This window comes from Anas platyrhynchos, chromosome 2 (assembly GCF_047663525.1).
Source record: "Anas platyrhynchos isolate ZD024472 breed Pekin duck chromosome 2, IASCAAS_PekinDuck_T2T, whole genome shotgun sequence".
In the NCBI taxonomy this organism is placed as follows: Eukaryota; Metazoa; Chordata; class Aves; order Anseriformes; family Anatidae; genus Anas; species Anas platyrhynchos.
This window is the reverse complement of record NC_092588.1, coordinates 11,290,154-11,306,802: the sequence shown is the minus strand read 5'-3', so window position 1 is coordinate 11,306,802 and position 16,649 is coordinate 11,290,154. Positions and strand designations below refer to the sequence as shown.

The 16,649-nt window shown below is 41.5% G+C and overlaps 1 protein-coding gene across 2 annotated transcripts in view; it reads left to right on the top strand.

Moving 5' to 3' along the window:
* NSMCE2 (NSE2 (MMS21) homolog, SMC5-SMC6 complex SUMO ligase) overlaps positions 1 to 16,649 on the top strand; it is a 127,237-nt gene that overhangs the window by 42,755 nt on the left and 67,833 nt on the right. For both annotated transcript variants that reach the window (XM_038173778.2, XM_038173779.2), the window contains one exon: positions 16,215 to 16,368. In XM_038173778.2, the coding sequence (XP_038029706.1) occupies positions 16,215 to 16,368 (154 nt within the window). The remainder of the gene's footprint in view (positions 1 to 16,214; positions 16,369 to 16,649) is intronic.

The following is a 16,649-nucleotide window of genomic DNA, read 5'->3' as shown; positions in this document are numbered from 1 at the left end:
TCCTTCTCACTGCCCTCGCTTGTGTTAACACTAAATGGGCTTTGGGTTTCCCGATTTTGTCCCTAAGTGTCAAAACGCTGCTTTTGTGTTCCTTTTTCGGTACCTATTCTTGTTTCCTTTACGCTGTCCTTTCTCATTTCAGTTCATGAGGAAATCCTTGCTTTTTCAAGTGATCCTTCTACTGAAATTTCTAGCTTTCTTCTACAACAGGATTATTTATTCTTGACCTATCAAGAAGTTATCTGTAAAAGATTCATCACCTATCGTAGGCACCTTTTGTGTCAGTTTCCCAGGAGTTTCTGCAGAAGAATTCCTTGAATAACCCAGGGTCTACTTGCATAAAATCCCGAATCCTAAATCTCCTGCTTACCTTCCTGGCCTTTTTCTGGATCCTGAATGCAGTCAGCCTGTGGTCACTGATCCCAAGCTGCTATCTGTGACCACATTTGCCACTTGTTTGCGTGCAGAGGGCAAGTAGAGTGTTACCCTTGCTTCCTCTCTCTAGCATCTGCATTAAAAAGTTATCACCAATGCAGCCTAGAAAGACCTTGGATTGCTTGCACAGTGCCATGGTGCCCATGTGGTTGAAATCCCCAGTGAGGACCAAGGCCTGTGAGCGAGTTGTTTTGGGTTATCCACCTCTTCCCCTTGGTCGGATGGTCTGTAACAGGCTCTCACTGCTGTGAGACCAATATTGCCTTTGCTTTGGACCAGAAGAGCCCTGGTGGATCAGTCTGTTTCACCCTGGAACTCTGTATGGACAATGAAACACTTTGTAAGCAGGTGCAATTGCCCTTTTTCTTGGTTCTCCTGGAACACTATTCCAGTCACAGTTGGTATCCCATTAATCTTTGTGATCCTGATCACAGTCGTAACTCTCTGACTGCGAACAGGCTCCCAGCTCATGTTGGTATTTCCCTTAGTGCTGGTACTAATCCAAAGACTTCAGACACCCGCTCAGGATTTTCTCCCCAAACACCCACTACAGTTCCTGAAGCAGCAGGAAGCAGAGCTTTATTCCTGTTCCCTGAAGTCCCAGGCTTCCAGCTTCCACCCTCCGCAAGTCCGTGTCTTCTTCCTTCCCTCACGCCTTCCTTTTTCCCTGCTGGGGCCTTGGAGAAACCTCTTCAAAGCTCCTGCAGGTCTCCAGAGGTGACCCCTGGTGTGGCAGAGCCTGCTTGCTTCCACAGAGGGACCTGAAGCAGCAGAAGGGGCTGTGCTGCTGACTTGTGTTGTCTGTTCACCGTGTGGGGAGATTTCTTTGTGCTCCTCACCATCCAACAGCCCTATTAACCATGTTGCTTCTGTCTTGGTGTCCTGATGGCGCGGCTCCTTGCTGCTGGTGCTCCCTGGGGTGCTGGAGGAGGAGGAAGCTGTTGCAGGTTAACTCTGCCCCTCCTGGGACTTCCACCTGGCAGTGAGCCTCCTATCCTGCCAGTTACTTCGATCCCTGCCCCGTTTGCTTGCTGTGGGGTCACCGGCACCGCCACGCATCGCTTCCTCCTGCCATTCGGCACAAGGGTTGGAAACTGAGCGAGTTCTGCTGCTCTACCAGTGGGGCTAGCAGCCCTAGTTAGGGGTAGGCAAATTAAGGTGATTTATGCAGGATTTGTTTTTATGTGCTTTCCACAACACCCGTTCAATAAAGTAAATATACGTTGTTGTTTTCCTCCTGTAAAGTATTTTTAGTAAATCCTCAGTGCCGGTTTTATTGAATGACTAATGCATTTTGGTACATCTGAATTACATCTATCCTGAGTCATTTTGTTTTGTAATGACATATTTAAATGTTTAAATCTCTACAGAAATTAAATATTGTAAAAGACTTTAACCTTTTGTTCTGGGGGTTGGTTTGTGCCTGCATTATGTCACCACAAGCCTCTGCCATGGCCAAGAACTCCTGTAAGCTGAAGACTTTCAGCATGCTGTATAGCAAAAACATTTCTGGAAACCATAAATGAGCCAACGTGTTTTTGCCAGCCAAAATTCTGTTTTTTTTTTTTGAATCAGATCTTCCCCTGCGCGCTGTGTAATGTTGTCACATGTAGCATTTCACAATACTCTTGTTGGACTCTGAAGTTTTCCTACGCCACTGTTCGCCCAGCACTTCTAAAATTTTCCCTTGTCTCTTCTCAGCCTGCACCCAAGTTAAACTGGGGCTTGTTCATGGGCAAGGTTTTGACAGTGTCAGGAAACTAATATAGTTTTATCAGTGTTTCCTGCCTTCTTGCTCTGGGATGAGTTTTTTTGTTTTCATTTTTTAAATTATTGTTTTGTTTTGTTTGGGGTGTTTATTTCTTGTTTTTATTTTGTTGAACTCACATCTAGGACATGTAAGCTGAAATAAAAGAAGAGGATCTGCAAGTTTTGTACAGGGATAACTGTTTGCATTTATTGCATGTAAATTCCTCCCTTGAATTACTTCGTCATGTGGACTTCTTCTTGAACTATTTCTTCCCTAGTCTGCTATCTTTCTTATATCAGCTCGTAATGCTCTTTTAGTCCTTGAACAAATGCCTGTTATACCAGGCTGGCATTATTTTGAAATACCTTACAAGCTTTCACTTGCGCTTCATTATCCTGGATTTGTAATCTGTGTTTTTCCTGACGTGTGGTTTATATTGCATCTTTGCTTGTCTGCCAGATCCATCATTTACTTTGTGAGCTCTTCAGAGCGGAGATCTGCTCATCATATCATGTCCTTCTGAAAGCCATACAATATTTTTAGAATCCAAAGCATGATCATCAGGGATTGTAAAAGACTGGTAAGCCTTTATCCTGCTGTCTATGAATACTGCTGGAGGCTTCTTGTTGCTTTCTCCAAGGCAGAAATCAAAAACCAAGGAAAACCAACCAAGGAAAAGTTGGTTTCATACTTGCAAAAATGGATTACGTTGTGACAAAATATTTGAAATAGCATCCCTCCCTCACAGCTCCTGACAACAACCAGACAAAAAGCACCTACTTTTGAGTGAGTGAGCTGGGACTGTATATGAGGAGAACTGGAGGTATTTGTAGTGGTAATTCTCAAATGAATGTGACTGTGTTCTGTGAGTCTTTGTATGTAAAATACAGAGAAAAGGATTTTCAGAAGTGCCTACATGATTCAAGGACCATTCAGAAACAAAATGAGAGAGTGAATCCTCAGCTAAATAGTTAGGCAATAACCTGGGATGTGGGAGAGTCAGGTTCAAGTACTTGCTCCAATTATCTTTTAATTAGTTATACAAAGTGGAACAACTTCAAACAGGAGAGATTGAGATGTCTTACCCCTGAATACCCAATAGCCTATGGGCTAGGACAACTCATATGGGATGAGCAGAGATTTGAAAACGGGTCACTCACCTTACTGATGACTGTTTCAACCACCGAGATATTAAATCTGATAGTGCGTGGGTCTTTCTCATCGTTGTTTGTTGGGAAGGATTTGGCTGGCTTAAACATCTGACTCAAGGAAAGGGTTTGTGGTGGAGGCACCCATCCCCATTAGAGGAATGGGACTGCCTGTCCTATTGAGTCATTCAGACAACTTTTTGACTAGATAGATGGCTTTTGTGGTTCCTGCTTTTTGGCACTTGTTTTTCTTCACCCATTTTATAAAAAGTCTGGCTGTCTGATTTAGGGAGGGGATTGCATTGGTTATCAGGGTGTCTAAAGCTGAAGTTCTACAATTTGCATCCTTGCTACAGCTTAGTCTCTTTGTGAATCTGGTTGCCTGCCACCGAGTAGGGGCTTATAAAGATGCTGGCAGACTGAACAGAAGGGCACAAAGGACTTTTACCAGGGCTGGCATATTAGACATAAAGGCTTTACACATTGTTGAAATGCATTTGCTGCTAAAGGAGGAAACCATGCTAACGTACTAATTACATCATCCTGAGAGACTCATAATTATCTCTGCAGGATTTCATGAGTCTGCATCCATTTGATTTGTCCTAATTCAGAGCCTTGTCATCCCCATCTGCAATCTCATACCCAGATTGAGCGTGGAAATCGACACAAGCGTTCCTAATATGCAAATAGAGATCTGCAGTTCCACTTCAAAGCAGTAGCTTCTGAAGTGGGAGTTTTAATTATTCCGTTTTGAGTTAGTGACTCTGCAAAAGGTATTTTCTTTTTTTTTTTTTCTTCTTCTGGTGAGTTGGGTGTTCGTTTTCTTTTCAGCTGTGTTCCTGACACTTTGCAGTAGGCATGTCTCATTCTGTCTGTCAAGCGAACAATGAAATGATTGACCAGTTAATGATCCGTCTATTTACTGATTGTAATCCATAGCTTCCTCAGGGAGTTGTGTGTCCTGTTCTTGGGTTCTTTTGCATGTAATATCTTATATAACAGGATGAGATTCCTCATTCCTCCTCACAGGAGTCTGACACGAACTTCAAGAACAATGGCAGGTATCAGCTGCGTATTTTGTGGAACTATGCCTGCTTCAAAACTAAGGTTCCTTGGACAACAGAATGTGCTGGTGAGGTTGGTGGAGAAGAGATAACCATGAAACAAGTAATATTATCATGAGACTGTTTATTGCATGGCAGAAGACAGGAACAAAGGGGCACAATCATGATGCAGATTGGTAACAGTTTGAAACGTCAAGTTATTCTCCAGGAACTACCCAAAATAGCTAGTGGTTTGCTGACTTCTGGCTGAAATCTTATCAGATTGTGAATATCTGTTTTCAAATCAAATTTTCGGTGTTTTCAAATCCCTGTTGAAAAGTGAGATGCAGTTATGAAGGGTAGTTACTTATGGCAAGTTATACTGCTTCACCTTGGACGGCGTTTTTTCATTTTGTAGGGGGATGACTTAAGGAGGCCCCTGACTGCTGAGGGAAGCGTGCAGCAGCGGCATGCTCAGGGCGAAATACTCCTAGAAGCCAACGCGTGCACTCAGGAGAGCACACACCGCGTGCGATATGCCCCAGGGTCAGCATAACCTGTCCGTGAGACTGGTGAGCCCTGTGTGGCGGGGAGGCACTCGCTCACTCCGCCTGCTCCCCAGCTTCTTTGCCAGTGAGTCAGGAGCTGGTGTTTGATGAGAATGTAATATAAAAAGGGAAGAATGGAGGCATCCCATAATTAAGGCTCGTAATAAGAGAGGAATCAGTTCGGCATGTGATATACAGTGAATGAGTCAGAGAAACGAAGGAAAAATGAGTTTGATAGATGTAAAAGGGAGAGTGCAGTACTGAGAAACTGTGATGAATTGTGATGAGATGTTCAGAAGGAGCACAAAAAAAGGGAAAGCAAAGTAATAAAGACAGGAGGGATAAGTTCAAAACCAGTATTAAATACAAGAGCTAGGACTGTAAATTCAGGGGAGAATTTGGAATGACAGGAGAAGTGAGATCAAGAGAGTTGGCTGGCATAGGGTTTATGCTAGCAGCCTGGGAGAGTTTGGGGAGACAAATTTGATAGCGTTGCAGAAGCTGAAACAAGAAAAGATATGTCTATTGAGTTTGGAAATAACAGAAAGGAAATGCTTGCATGCATAGAGTGATATGTTTGGAAGAAAATGACTTCTTTTCATGCTTTTAAATCTTACGCTAAGTGACAGAGCTTGTAGTCACGGACAACATCGAATGTCTAGGATTGTCAGCCAGCATAATGGCAATGTTGTTGATGGTCAGTACATACACAAAATGTACTCATTTTTTGCAGTATTATGGCTAAACTGATGCCAGTTTGACGTCCTGAGTGAATAAATACTTATTGAGTCAGACATGATTTCTACTGTGTAACCTTTTCTTGTCAGCCGAGGCAATGTAAAGAAAAGTGTATTTAAATTTGAGGCTAAGCTTTTCAATTTGTTTTGTTTTTACAAAACAAAGCATTTCAGCAGTATATCTGAGGAGCACCTTCATTTATGAATTCTTCTGTTTCATGCTCCTTTTTTTCCTGTTGGCATGCAGACACACTCTAAGGTAGAGCTACCTCTTCTTCAGCCTTGTAGCTGCAATAGAGGGCTCTCATTTTTTCCTGTTTCTTCTCACCAGGCTGTCACATTTTGCAGATGTACGTAAGTTAATACTGCTGTGACACACCTGTCTCATTCACTGAAATTGTTATTTTGACTATGAACTATTTAAAAACCGTTTTAAATGAAAGTTGGATTTTAATTACTTCTAACAACGTGTAAAAATCAAGGGCTTATGTGCAATGGAGGAATCTATGCTGCTGTATATGATTTCATTTTTATTCATAGTTTTAAGCCTTGTTTGATAATTTACCTTTACATTAAAAAAAAAAGAAAAAAAAGTGTTGCATATAAATTGCAGGAGAGCTGTAAAAGAAATGTCTATAAAAATTTAAAAACTCTTCTTCCATGCTTTCTGTTCTGCAGTCAGATATCAGATTACATCTGCTCTCCACCTTACAGTTAGTTATTACTATCACTAGGACTTTGTTTAATTATAGCTTAATATAGTATTCATAAATTTTGAGGTTCACTTTAATGCAGAAAGTATATAAGCAAGCTGGTTTTGAGCTACTATGTGCAAGTCAATATAATGACCTGTAATAAAAAGGCTGTTCAGGCTTCATCATATTTCTGTGGAAACAGTTTTGTGAGGTTCTGTACAAAATGGGATGTTTCAGAAACAGGGAGTTGAGACCAGGCGCGCTGGACACACAGCTGACGTGGCACAGCAGCAGGTGGAAAGTTGTGGAGGGGTTTGTGGGCATCATAGTAAAGGAGAATGTTTTTAAACATTTTGATGTTGAAGAAGATTTTGAAGAAGGATTTAAAGATACATTCCCACATGTTTATGAAGAGCTTTCCCACAGCAGAAGAACCAGGATAGAGAAGGTGCGAAGGCACTTCTTTTGAAAATGGAAGAGGTGGAGTGCCAGCGACTGGCACCATCGGTTGGCAAGAAGCTGCCTCTTGGTGCTCTGACAGATAACAGGAAAGGTGGGGACAGATTCCAAGGATTTTGGAAAATCCATGGAGGGATGTGTAGGGTGGTAATGTAGACGAGATTAATCCAGGCTGTTACACAGCACATGTTGTCTTTGCAAAAAATGGTGACTACAGAGGAACATATAAGCAGCTTAATTTAGCATACAAAGGCCCCTTAATCCTAATTTTCTGACGCAGATCGGTTTCTGAGGCTTTGCTGAACTGTGTTAGCAACAGCGATGGGATCTGTAAGCAGAGAGGAGAAGAACTGCAGCTGAAAATTCTGCCGTATTCTGTCGTATGATACACTGCCTGCAGGGAACTTACAAAAACTGGGGACACCTGCATAGCAAAAGGGGTACGTTAGCATTCCAGAGTGTCCTATGCAACTTCATAGAAGAGGATCACTTGTGCATGTACTAGGAAAGCCCACAGTGTTTGCTAAGACAGCATGAGGGATGCAAGCCGTCGGCCAGAACTGGTAAAACAAGAAGGATCAGAATGGAAGCAGGACCTGGGATTTAGTGGCTAATCATTATATTGAGGACTGTCCCAATAGGAAGCCAGATAGGAAAACATTATTAATGATTGATGAATGTGATATGTGGAAAGGCTTAAGGGAGAGATTTGTCGCTAAGGCATTCCCAGTAACCTGCAAAGTTAAAGGCAGTTTTGCTCCAGGGCACAGACTGGGACTGCCATTTAGGTGAGGTGCACCCACTTTAGCACCCACTGCAGGTGTAAGTTAGGTGCTATCTGTTCCTATTGAACTCTTGGGGCAGCTGCAGTTGCACTCAGGTTTTTTTTTTCTTTTTTTTTTTCTGGTTAGTGCAGCTCTGCACCATCACTGAAATCAGTCATCTGTGCTAAAGGTGGAGCTGGCTCTGATGGATTGATTGCCATCTCGATCCGTGTATTAATATAGATATATTAATTCAGTGAGGCTAGGCTGCAAGTGTCAGACAGGATATATGTTTTTCAACTAATGTCAATTCAAGTAAAGCATGAGTCTGTACTTAGAAATCTTATTGCTGTTTCCCACAAGTTTAAAGGTTACATTTAGTCTTAATAAAAAATGACAATATGACTCACATTGCTGTTTCAGAGAGTATGAAGAAGAAATGCTGTCAGTGCTAAAGAACTTTCAGGGGACAAAAATTTCATCAGATAAACAAAAAAGATTGAAAAAAAAAAAGTAAAAATTGAAAATGTCTGCTTGACTTTCACTAAAGGCATACCTGAGCCATTTATTACACTGAGGAATGTGGAAAACATCCCTCTGGAAAATCAGCTGATTTTAACAATATATGATGTATGCAGTTGTCCAACGAGGGTAAGTCACACTTTGTATTTGAACAGGGCTCGGCTTCACAGCTGTTATAAATCAACAGGATTTTGTAGGAGTTGATGAAGATAATACTGAACTGTGCTTGTTTTAGGATTTAGCCCTTTCCACACTATGGAAAACATGGGTTTTAGTGATCTCAGTCAACCAGGCAGAACCATACAAGAGTAAACAGGTTGTTAATCTGAAATTACCTTAGGGCCTTTTTCTTCTCCCACTGAAATCAATGTCTAAGTTCCCATCAGTTTGAGTGGGACATTAAACACACTCACACACATACACACAATACTAATATCCATGTTAATGTGTTTTCTAAATATATGAATTAATCAGCAACCTGGTAAACTGGTTCAACAGCCTGATGCATTTGCTGAATCAACCTTGCTAAAAGTGATGAACCACCTGCCTCCCACTTTCTAACATTCTGTGAAAACAAAGCCACATTTTGATAAAAGTAGTTATTTTTGCCATTAAAGGCCTCAGTCTGTGCTCAGGCAAAATTGCTTAGGACAAGATGTGGTGCACCTCTCCTGGACCATGTGTATAAACTATGTTTGTGGCAGAACTTTACGTAGAGAAATAAAGGTTAGTATCTGCATTGTGTCTTGAACCATAATTATTGGATGTTTCCATAAGTATTTCCTAAATCCTGTGATTTGCTTTGTATCTTTATACATCATATATTGAAAAGCTAAAGAGAAATGAGATGAGGACAGACTTCTAGTTGGTTATAGTCGCTAAGGAAATTCAGTCCAAGCCTGGAGGCAAACCACAGGCAGTTGAGCTTTCAGGAATGCTGAAGGGATTAAGGTGCTACATATCCATTAACTTTCTTCACTTTGGCATTTTGGGAAAACCTCACCTGTAATGATTGCATTTATTGCTGTCTTTATGAGCTAGTTCTACACTATTGGTAGCAAGTAGTTTCAGTACTGGTATTTAAATGTGATCCCCTTTCACTACTTCTTTTTACCCCTTTGGACTTTTCAAAGCAAGGCTCAGGGGGTCTTGGAGAGAAACAGAAGGATGTTCACAATCTTGTCTCTACCATAGTGGGTAACAGGGGAAAATAGAGCATTTTATTTTCTGTTAAAATACGTGAGGAGTACCGCGTTTTACCTGAGGTGAAACTTGCAATGGCTGAGAACCCCAAAAAATCCTGTTTGGGCTGTAAACTTCGCATTTGTGCCCTGGCAATTTTGTTTCTTCACCTGGTGCTCACTTAGTTAATCCCACTCGGTATATATGGTTCCTTTCCAAACAGGAGAAAGAAAAACAGAGTGGGCCAAAGTCCCTTCGTAGCCTTAGCAAGATGACTCCAACGTGCGGTGACGTGCGAGGAGTTTACTTGGAAATACCCCAGTGAGCACGGGAGCAGCACACAGCCTCTGTGCCTGCTTTATGAAGGTTAAACATCCCCAGCTGCATTTGTAGTAGGGAAAATAAGCCATGGATGGGTATAACCATATCATTACAGGGTAATACCTCAGCTGCGGCCGCCATATTGGCATGCTGCTCTCCAGGCCCCGCAACCCTACCTCACCTTCAGACTGTTAACTCTGGCAGAGTTTTGGGATCTTCGAAATGTGCTGACAGCCATTTTCTGTTGTGCTGGCACGGTGTTAATAGGCCCTATGTGTCATAAGTATGGGTCAGCCCTCATAAATATGCCTCTCTTGGCGTTTCACAATTGTCTGCAAAGGTGTTGCTCAACCGGAGTCCCAGCCCTGCAGCCACGGTGTTGTAGAGGTGTTGGATCTCCTGGATCAGATGTGGGCCCTGAGGCAACCCTGGCTGCAGCAGAGCCGTGCTCAAACTAGTGCCGACCCTGCTGCTGAATGATGATATCCTTTCTGACCGCCCTTCTTGCAGACGTTTCCAAGAGCTGTGTTTTATTTGCGCATCAACAAATGACCTGATATTTGCTAAGGGTTTGAATCCAGCCATTGAAGAATAATAAATGACTGTTTAGGTTAAGCTGAAATTTTGCAGCCTGATTCAGTTACAGTGGTGACTCACTTAGAGTTGGTTCTCACATGATTCACAAAGAGTATGGGTGACTCAACCCACAAATTTACTTAGCTCCCATGTTATTTTCCCTCTCAGTGAAAAAAAAAATAAAAATGGTTGTAATAAATAATCACAGCAAACTTTGACTTACCCTGAGGTAAAATAAATGTGTGTGTTGAAAGGCTGCATATTTGTAATAATAAATTATTTACTGAGGTAAGGATGAAATAATAGGACGTAGGAATCATTAAGCAAGAGATATGTGCCATGCATTTTTGTTGATTCTGCTGCACAGCAGATCTAAATAAAGGAAGAAGAGTTATTTTTATCTGATGGAGGAGTTCAGCAAGGCTATTCTGACAATGTCCATATTTACTGCTCCAGCTAGCCAGTCCTTGGCATTTGTTCTCTGAAATAAGTAGGTGTAGGTACCTCTGTGTCTGGGTCAGACAAGCGATGCCAATTCAGAAAGTGTGAGATACTGGAGTTCTGAAAACTGGGTCTTTGTAGGGTGTCTTCGGCTGGTCATGCAAAGTCCTGAAGTACCTAAAGCTTCCTGCAAAAATGTTGACCGAGTTCCAATACAGTATCAAATTCACAGAGGTAAGCCATTCTGTCCCAACAGGAGCCATGAGACACCAAGTTTTTCTTCAAAAGGCACAACTGCTATCAGTGTTGCATAAGCATATTCACAGACACATGGCTGTAGTGTAAATACAGTCCACGTTGCTACGAGTTTTGAGCTTAGAGCTAGCCAGAGACTGTCAGCATATCCTTTTTTGGGTTGTCCCAAAAGGGTATAAATATCTAGGTAGCTACATACCTCTGAGCTTCTTAGCACTGAGTGAGTAATCACTCTCCCTTTCATAAATGAAACAACAAAGAATCTGGAAAATTAAGAAATTATGCTGCGTCAGCTGACTTGGTCATTAAAAAGGTCATTAGCAAACAGGATTAATTCTTTCCCTCGCAAATACCAGATGTCAATAATATCCATAAATTAAACTTTACAAGTCCATATTTTTAAGGTATTAAATTATAGGGAACAAATAACGTGTGGCTTGAAAGATTAAGGAGATAATTCTGAATTCTTTGGAAAGAACAGTTCTTCTGCAGATTGTGTCACTGGACAGGAAATGTCAGCATGGTTCAGGTGTGGGAAGAAATTTCAGCAAAATAAAATGGACGGCAATGGCAAATTCCTCGAAACCAAGGAACATAAACGATGACCCTGTGGGAGGGTACATAGGAACCGTGTCAGGATTTAAAACATGCAGCTAAAGGACTTCTGTGCTAGAGAGACAAGAAGGTAAAAGCTAGAAATTAACTTTGGAGTGTCACATGCTGAACGACTGCAACACAAAGTCCAGTGAAGCATTTTTGTGGTACAAAGAATGCCGTCCTTTTATCACAAAGTTTTCCAAGCAGCCACAAGCTGTTTTAGGGTTCTTTGACAAGAGTGAACCGAATGCATGTGTTAATTTGAACTTTCCCTCAACTAAAGGAGAAGGTAAAGGATGGGTTTGTGCTCAAAGTAGAGGACTGGGATTTATTTATTCTTGGTTCTGCCGCAGTCTCCTTGTGCAGGCTTAGGCCAAGCTATTCATCTCTTCATGCCACGGTCTCACTCTCCGTAAAATACAGTTAATTGTACATATGGCACAATGGATGTTTGAGGCTAAATTATTTAATGTTTGCAAAGTGCTTTGAGATGTAATACTGGGAAGGACAAATTGCTAAACACTGCAGTGCTGCATGCAGAGTTGTGCTCAGCAGTGCCTTGTTAGACACTGAAGCTTACTGTGTATAGTTTGGTACTGCAAGCTGGTCCAACCTAACTGGTTTTGGGATTGATCTGGAACAGAACAGCTTATTTCCTTTCTCATTGTGCTAATCAATGAAATAAAAGCTCCCCAGACTGGCACTTAGGATTCCCAGAGTTTACAGATTTCTTCGGTTTATGCAAGTTAGCTTTGCAAAAAGCTTAATTTTGGGGGGCACAGTCTGTTTATGCATATACCATACACATTGTACCGGTGAAAGAACCTGCAAAAGGTTATTAGGGATATGTACTTATAGAAGTCAAAGACCTGACATGAACTGGCTTCCTTCATAAGCATTGCCCATCAAACACACTAACCTCTGTCTATCTATCAGCTGTGTTCATGCCATGAACAAATGTATCATTTGATAGGTATACCACAGCCACGTTTCTCTAAACACTACTTTTTGGTGAGTGTTTCTAAATTTGTTTTCCTATCAGCGCTGCTAGTAGATCACGTGTACCATTAGTAATCATAACATACAACATGCCTGTTCTGATGGCTGAGCTTCCGTGTAAATGCCCATGTGGTTCTTTGCTGCTATGGGACTGTCACAGCAGATGCTTTTGCTTTTTCTATTGCTGTAAACAAGCTGTTGTGACTGATACTTCTTTTCACCATATGTCCCGAACACTCCCAGTTCATAGTTATATGTCATTTCCAGGATGCTTGGTAGGGTGTGTATGCCTCCGCCCCATTTCAAAATCAATGTTACTCTCAATGGATTGACTAACGACTGCAAGGTGTTGCTTAGCATGCTGGTTTTGGCTGACAGTGCTACTAAATGAACAGTCGTTTGCTTAACATGTCTTTCATGGTTCCCATGTGAAGTAATTTTTCCTGACAAATTGAACATGCTGGTGGCTGCAGGTTTGGTGGTGAGCGTTTATCTCACTGACTCCTGAGATCAAAAAGAACTATGACCCCAACTTGTTACCCGGAATATTGATAATTTTGCCCCATCCCTTAGCTCTGCCCTATGTTTATATTGCCCTCCTTCGTGTTGTTTTGCTGATCTCATCACTATATCCATCATGAATCTGTAGAGCAGGAGTGGGTGGTGAGTACTAAAGAAAACTGTGTGGTACCTGCACGTGTGTCGTGCTGATGCAGTGCGTAAGATGTTGCAATGCTGTCCCACTGTGAGGAACTAGGACGGATGTCAAGTTTTCTTTCTTTCCTTGTCATGTGTGTTGTTGAGTTAGACCATTCTTCACCCTATTCATGGCATAGGATGTGCAGCACCAAAGAGAAATTGCCTATGCACAGCAAACGTATTTACTTGTTATTACAGTGGGTGGACATGCCTTATTATTCACCTGTGACATGTTGACCTTCCAGAAGGTCTACCTGGCATTTTAGTAATAGCATATGTGACAATACAATATTGAGTGTGGTCAGGGATGGTGTCCCTGTTAATCATTTTAATGAAAGCAATCATCTGGAGGTGAACAGAAACTGAATTTAATCTTGTAAACACATGAAATAAGTTAAACTACAGGAGGGAGCATTCTTTGACCATCTGTCTCATCTGACACTATAGATTTCTACATTAAGTGGTTGTCTGAGCCTGCGTCACGTACACTACATTGCTGGACTGTCCTCGCAGCTTTATGCATTGCTATTGGGAAAACAGCTGGTGTGAACGACTTTTTTGTCCTTGATAAATGGTGGAATTGTTCACGTTGCCATTAGAAAATAACATATAGCTTGTACTTGGTTAGGTATCTGTCAACAAATGAGTGTAGATATGCAGCTAAGGGGGGCTCCTGAGCTTAGTATGGATGTCTACACGTAGCTTCTTGTAGCTCTACTGGTGCCAGGCCAAAACTTATTTGTATGGCTATAATGTGGCTTCTCAAACATCTGTCCTTTTTCTAAGTGTAAGTTATGGTTCCTGCTTTCGTTCTGCTCACGTGCAAAATCCTTTATCTGGGAGCTGGAGCCGAGGGAGTGCTGTTTGAGCCAACAGGGGCTGTGCCCTTCTCTGCACCTGCCACTCAGCCGGGATTACTGGAGACACTAAATTGGAGAATTTCTGCATTCACATCTTTTGTGAGTCTGGAAATAGATAAAAAGAGCCTGATGTAACCGTATCGATGTGTGACATTAGTACCTGCGGAGAGGCAAAGATTATTGACGTTATCTTTGTGGCAAACGGATGTCTGTAATGAATGTCCAAGGCATTCCTTTCACTCTTTGTGTGAATATCAGCAACTTGAAGCACTCGGGGTTTTTTTAGGATGCACAACTGGATCTTGGGTGTGTTATCAGGCCATAGTGCTCAGTCTTGATGAGGGCACCTCTTAGTGACTGGGTATTATTTGGGCTGTGCCTGTGAGTGTGGTCCTGTGTCAGGCTGTAAAAACAGCTCAACAGAGTTGTCCCAGAAAGGAGTATGTCTGCACTATATATTGTCCAAGACAAATCGTGATTTTATCATGTGTGGGATTTATAATATATTTAAAATATATTTTTGTGTAGTAACTGCTTTCCCATGCTTGCGTACAGCTGATGACCAAGTTTCTCCTCCAGCTTAGTGCAGATCAACGTTGGCTTTCACTGTGATGGGGTCTCTTTTACAGCAGTTTGCAACGATGCTGAGACAGATAAATCTTTTGTGTGCGTATGATTGACCCATTGCCCCGGGCACAGGATGTCTGTTTTTCTTTGCTCCCTTTGCCAGATTCCTGAGGATGAGGACTGTAAGCCACTGCCTGGTGTTATGCAGCAATCTGAGCAACCTGCTGTTGGTCTTTAATAGTGTGCTCCCCTGGTACAACGTCTGTCCCATTCGCAGTTGGATGTTGTAGCAGGTGATCTCTCATCTCCAGGTGCCTTTGGAAACTGCATGCTATCACCTGGCTGTGCATGTTGTTTTTTTCTTATTTTTTTTTCTTGCCATAACTTGCACCTGCCTGAAGTAAATGTGCCAAACTGGCTTTGCTCTTGGAAGAAAACATAGTTCTATGGAACTGTCATTACACAAACATTTACTAATTCTGTAGGATTTCCAACTTCTCTATGAATGCTGGAACCTGTAATCGATTTACTGAAGTTGACCATTTTTTCCTCAGGAGGCTCTTTGCTGGCCACGTGCTCAGGGGCAGAATTTAACGTGTGCGGCTGGGGAGGAGCAGCTCAGCAGAAATGGTGCTTACCTCCTTCTCTCTTGTTTTGCCTGATAGGCTAGAGTAGAAGTAATCTTTGTCTGGTTCAGGAAGTGTTTAGGATTAAGGATTTGAGAGATGCTGCCTTCTGTCAGGGTTTGTACTGATGCAGGGCATCGCTGCACGGCACCACCCCTAGCCCAGCACTGGTAGCAGCTAGCTCTTAGGAAGTCCTGTCAAAGGCGCAGTGCCCTAAAATTTAATGTTGGCTTGAGAAACAGAAGGCAACGTTCTAATTATAGCTTTTTTGGGGGGTTCCCAAAGTCCTTTTTGCATCCTTGGAATAGCTTCGTATTGCCTATGTGGTGACCTCCATATTATTTCCAGGCGTTTATTCTTCACATCATTCCAGAGGCAATACTGCAAGCAGGGGCTTTTAGGGAAATGGTGTGCTTGTATGGCACAATGCTTGTTGTTCACACGACACAAAGAAATTGAGGTGGTTTCCTTGTATGTGAGCTATCTGTACGGCGTATACTGATGTTATTACACCAATCATGCATAGAGATTATAAGATTCTGAAAAGCTGATTGAAAAATGATGAGGGGGAGGTTTTTAACACTTAAAAATGTTATTTCTATTTTTCAGTCATCTTTACTCTTTGGAACAGAGTCATATTTTTTGGTTCCATTCACGATCACTCATGCTGGTTGTTGTTGACCTTTACCACTCACGGAAGTAAATGTGACCACAGACATTTAGTTTTCCTTATTGTTAGTGTAAGATACACCACGTATACAGCAATTACATGAGTTAAATGACAATGGAGGTTAATCTCTACGTTTTATAGTTACTTCTCTTGAAATAAATAATTACCAGTTTATGGTTTCAGAGCAGAACGCCTAACTGGAGTCAAAAAAAAAAAAAAAAAGTAGGATTATGTTCATGAATTTTTGTTGGACATCTATTGCTTTGTATTGCAGTATGTTCCATAGTGAATAACAGCATTCTCTTTTTTATTCCTTGCAGATAAAACAAGAGAAACCAGAAAATATACCAGATTTAAAATGCTTAGTAAAAGAAAAATTCACTGCACTGGAGAGCAAGAACAGTGACTCAGATTTGGAAAAGAATGAAAAATACATATATTTTAAGGATCAACTTAAAGAGATGAGAAAACAATGTAAGTTGTTTTTTTTTTTAATGATTCTTTGAACATTAAATGATAACGTGTAGTAAATATCCTAAAATATAGAACTGCCAAACTCAGTTTGTACTCAAACTGCTCAGTTTATGGCTCAAACTGAGGTCTATTTCAAAACATATTTAAACTGATATTTGTGGAGCAAAAAGCCAGCGTAGTTACCTAGGTAGTTTTATTTAGACTCTCTCAGTTCCTGTCCTGCTTGGATACGAGTACCATGGAAATCTTGCTTCACATCTCTTTTTGTAAGGTGGGCTTTT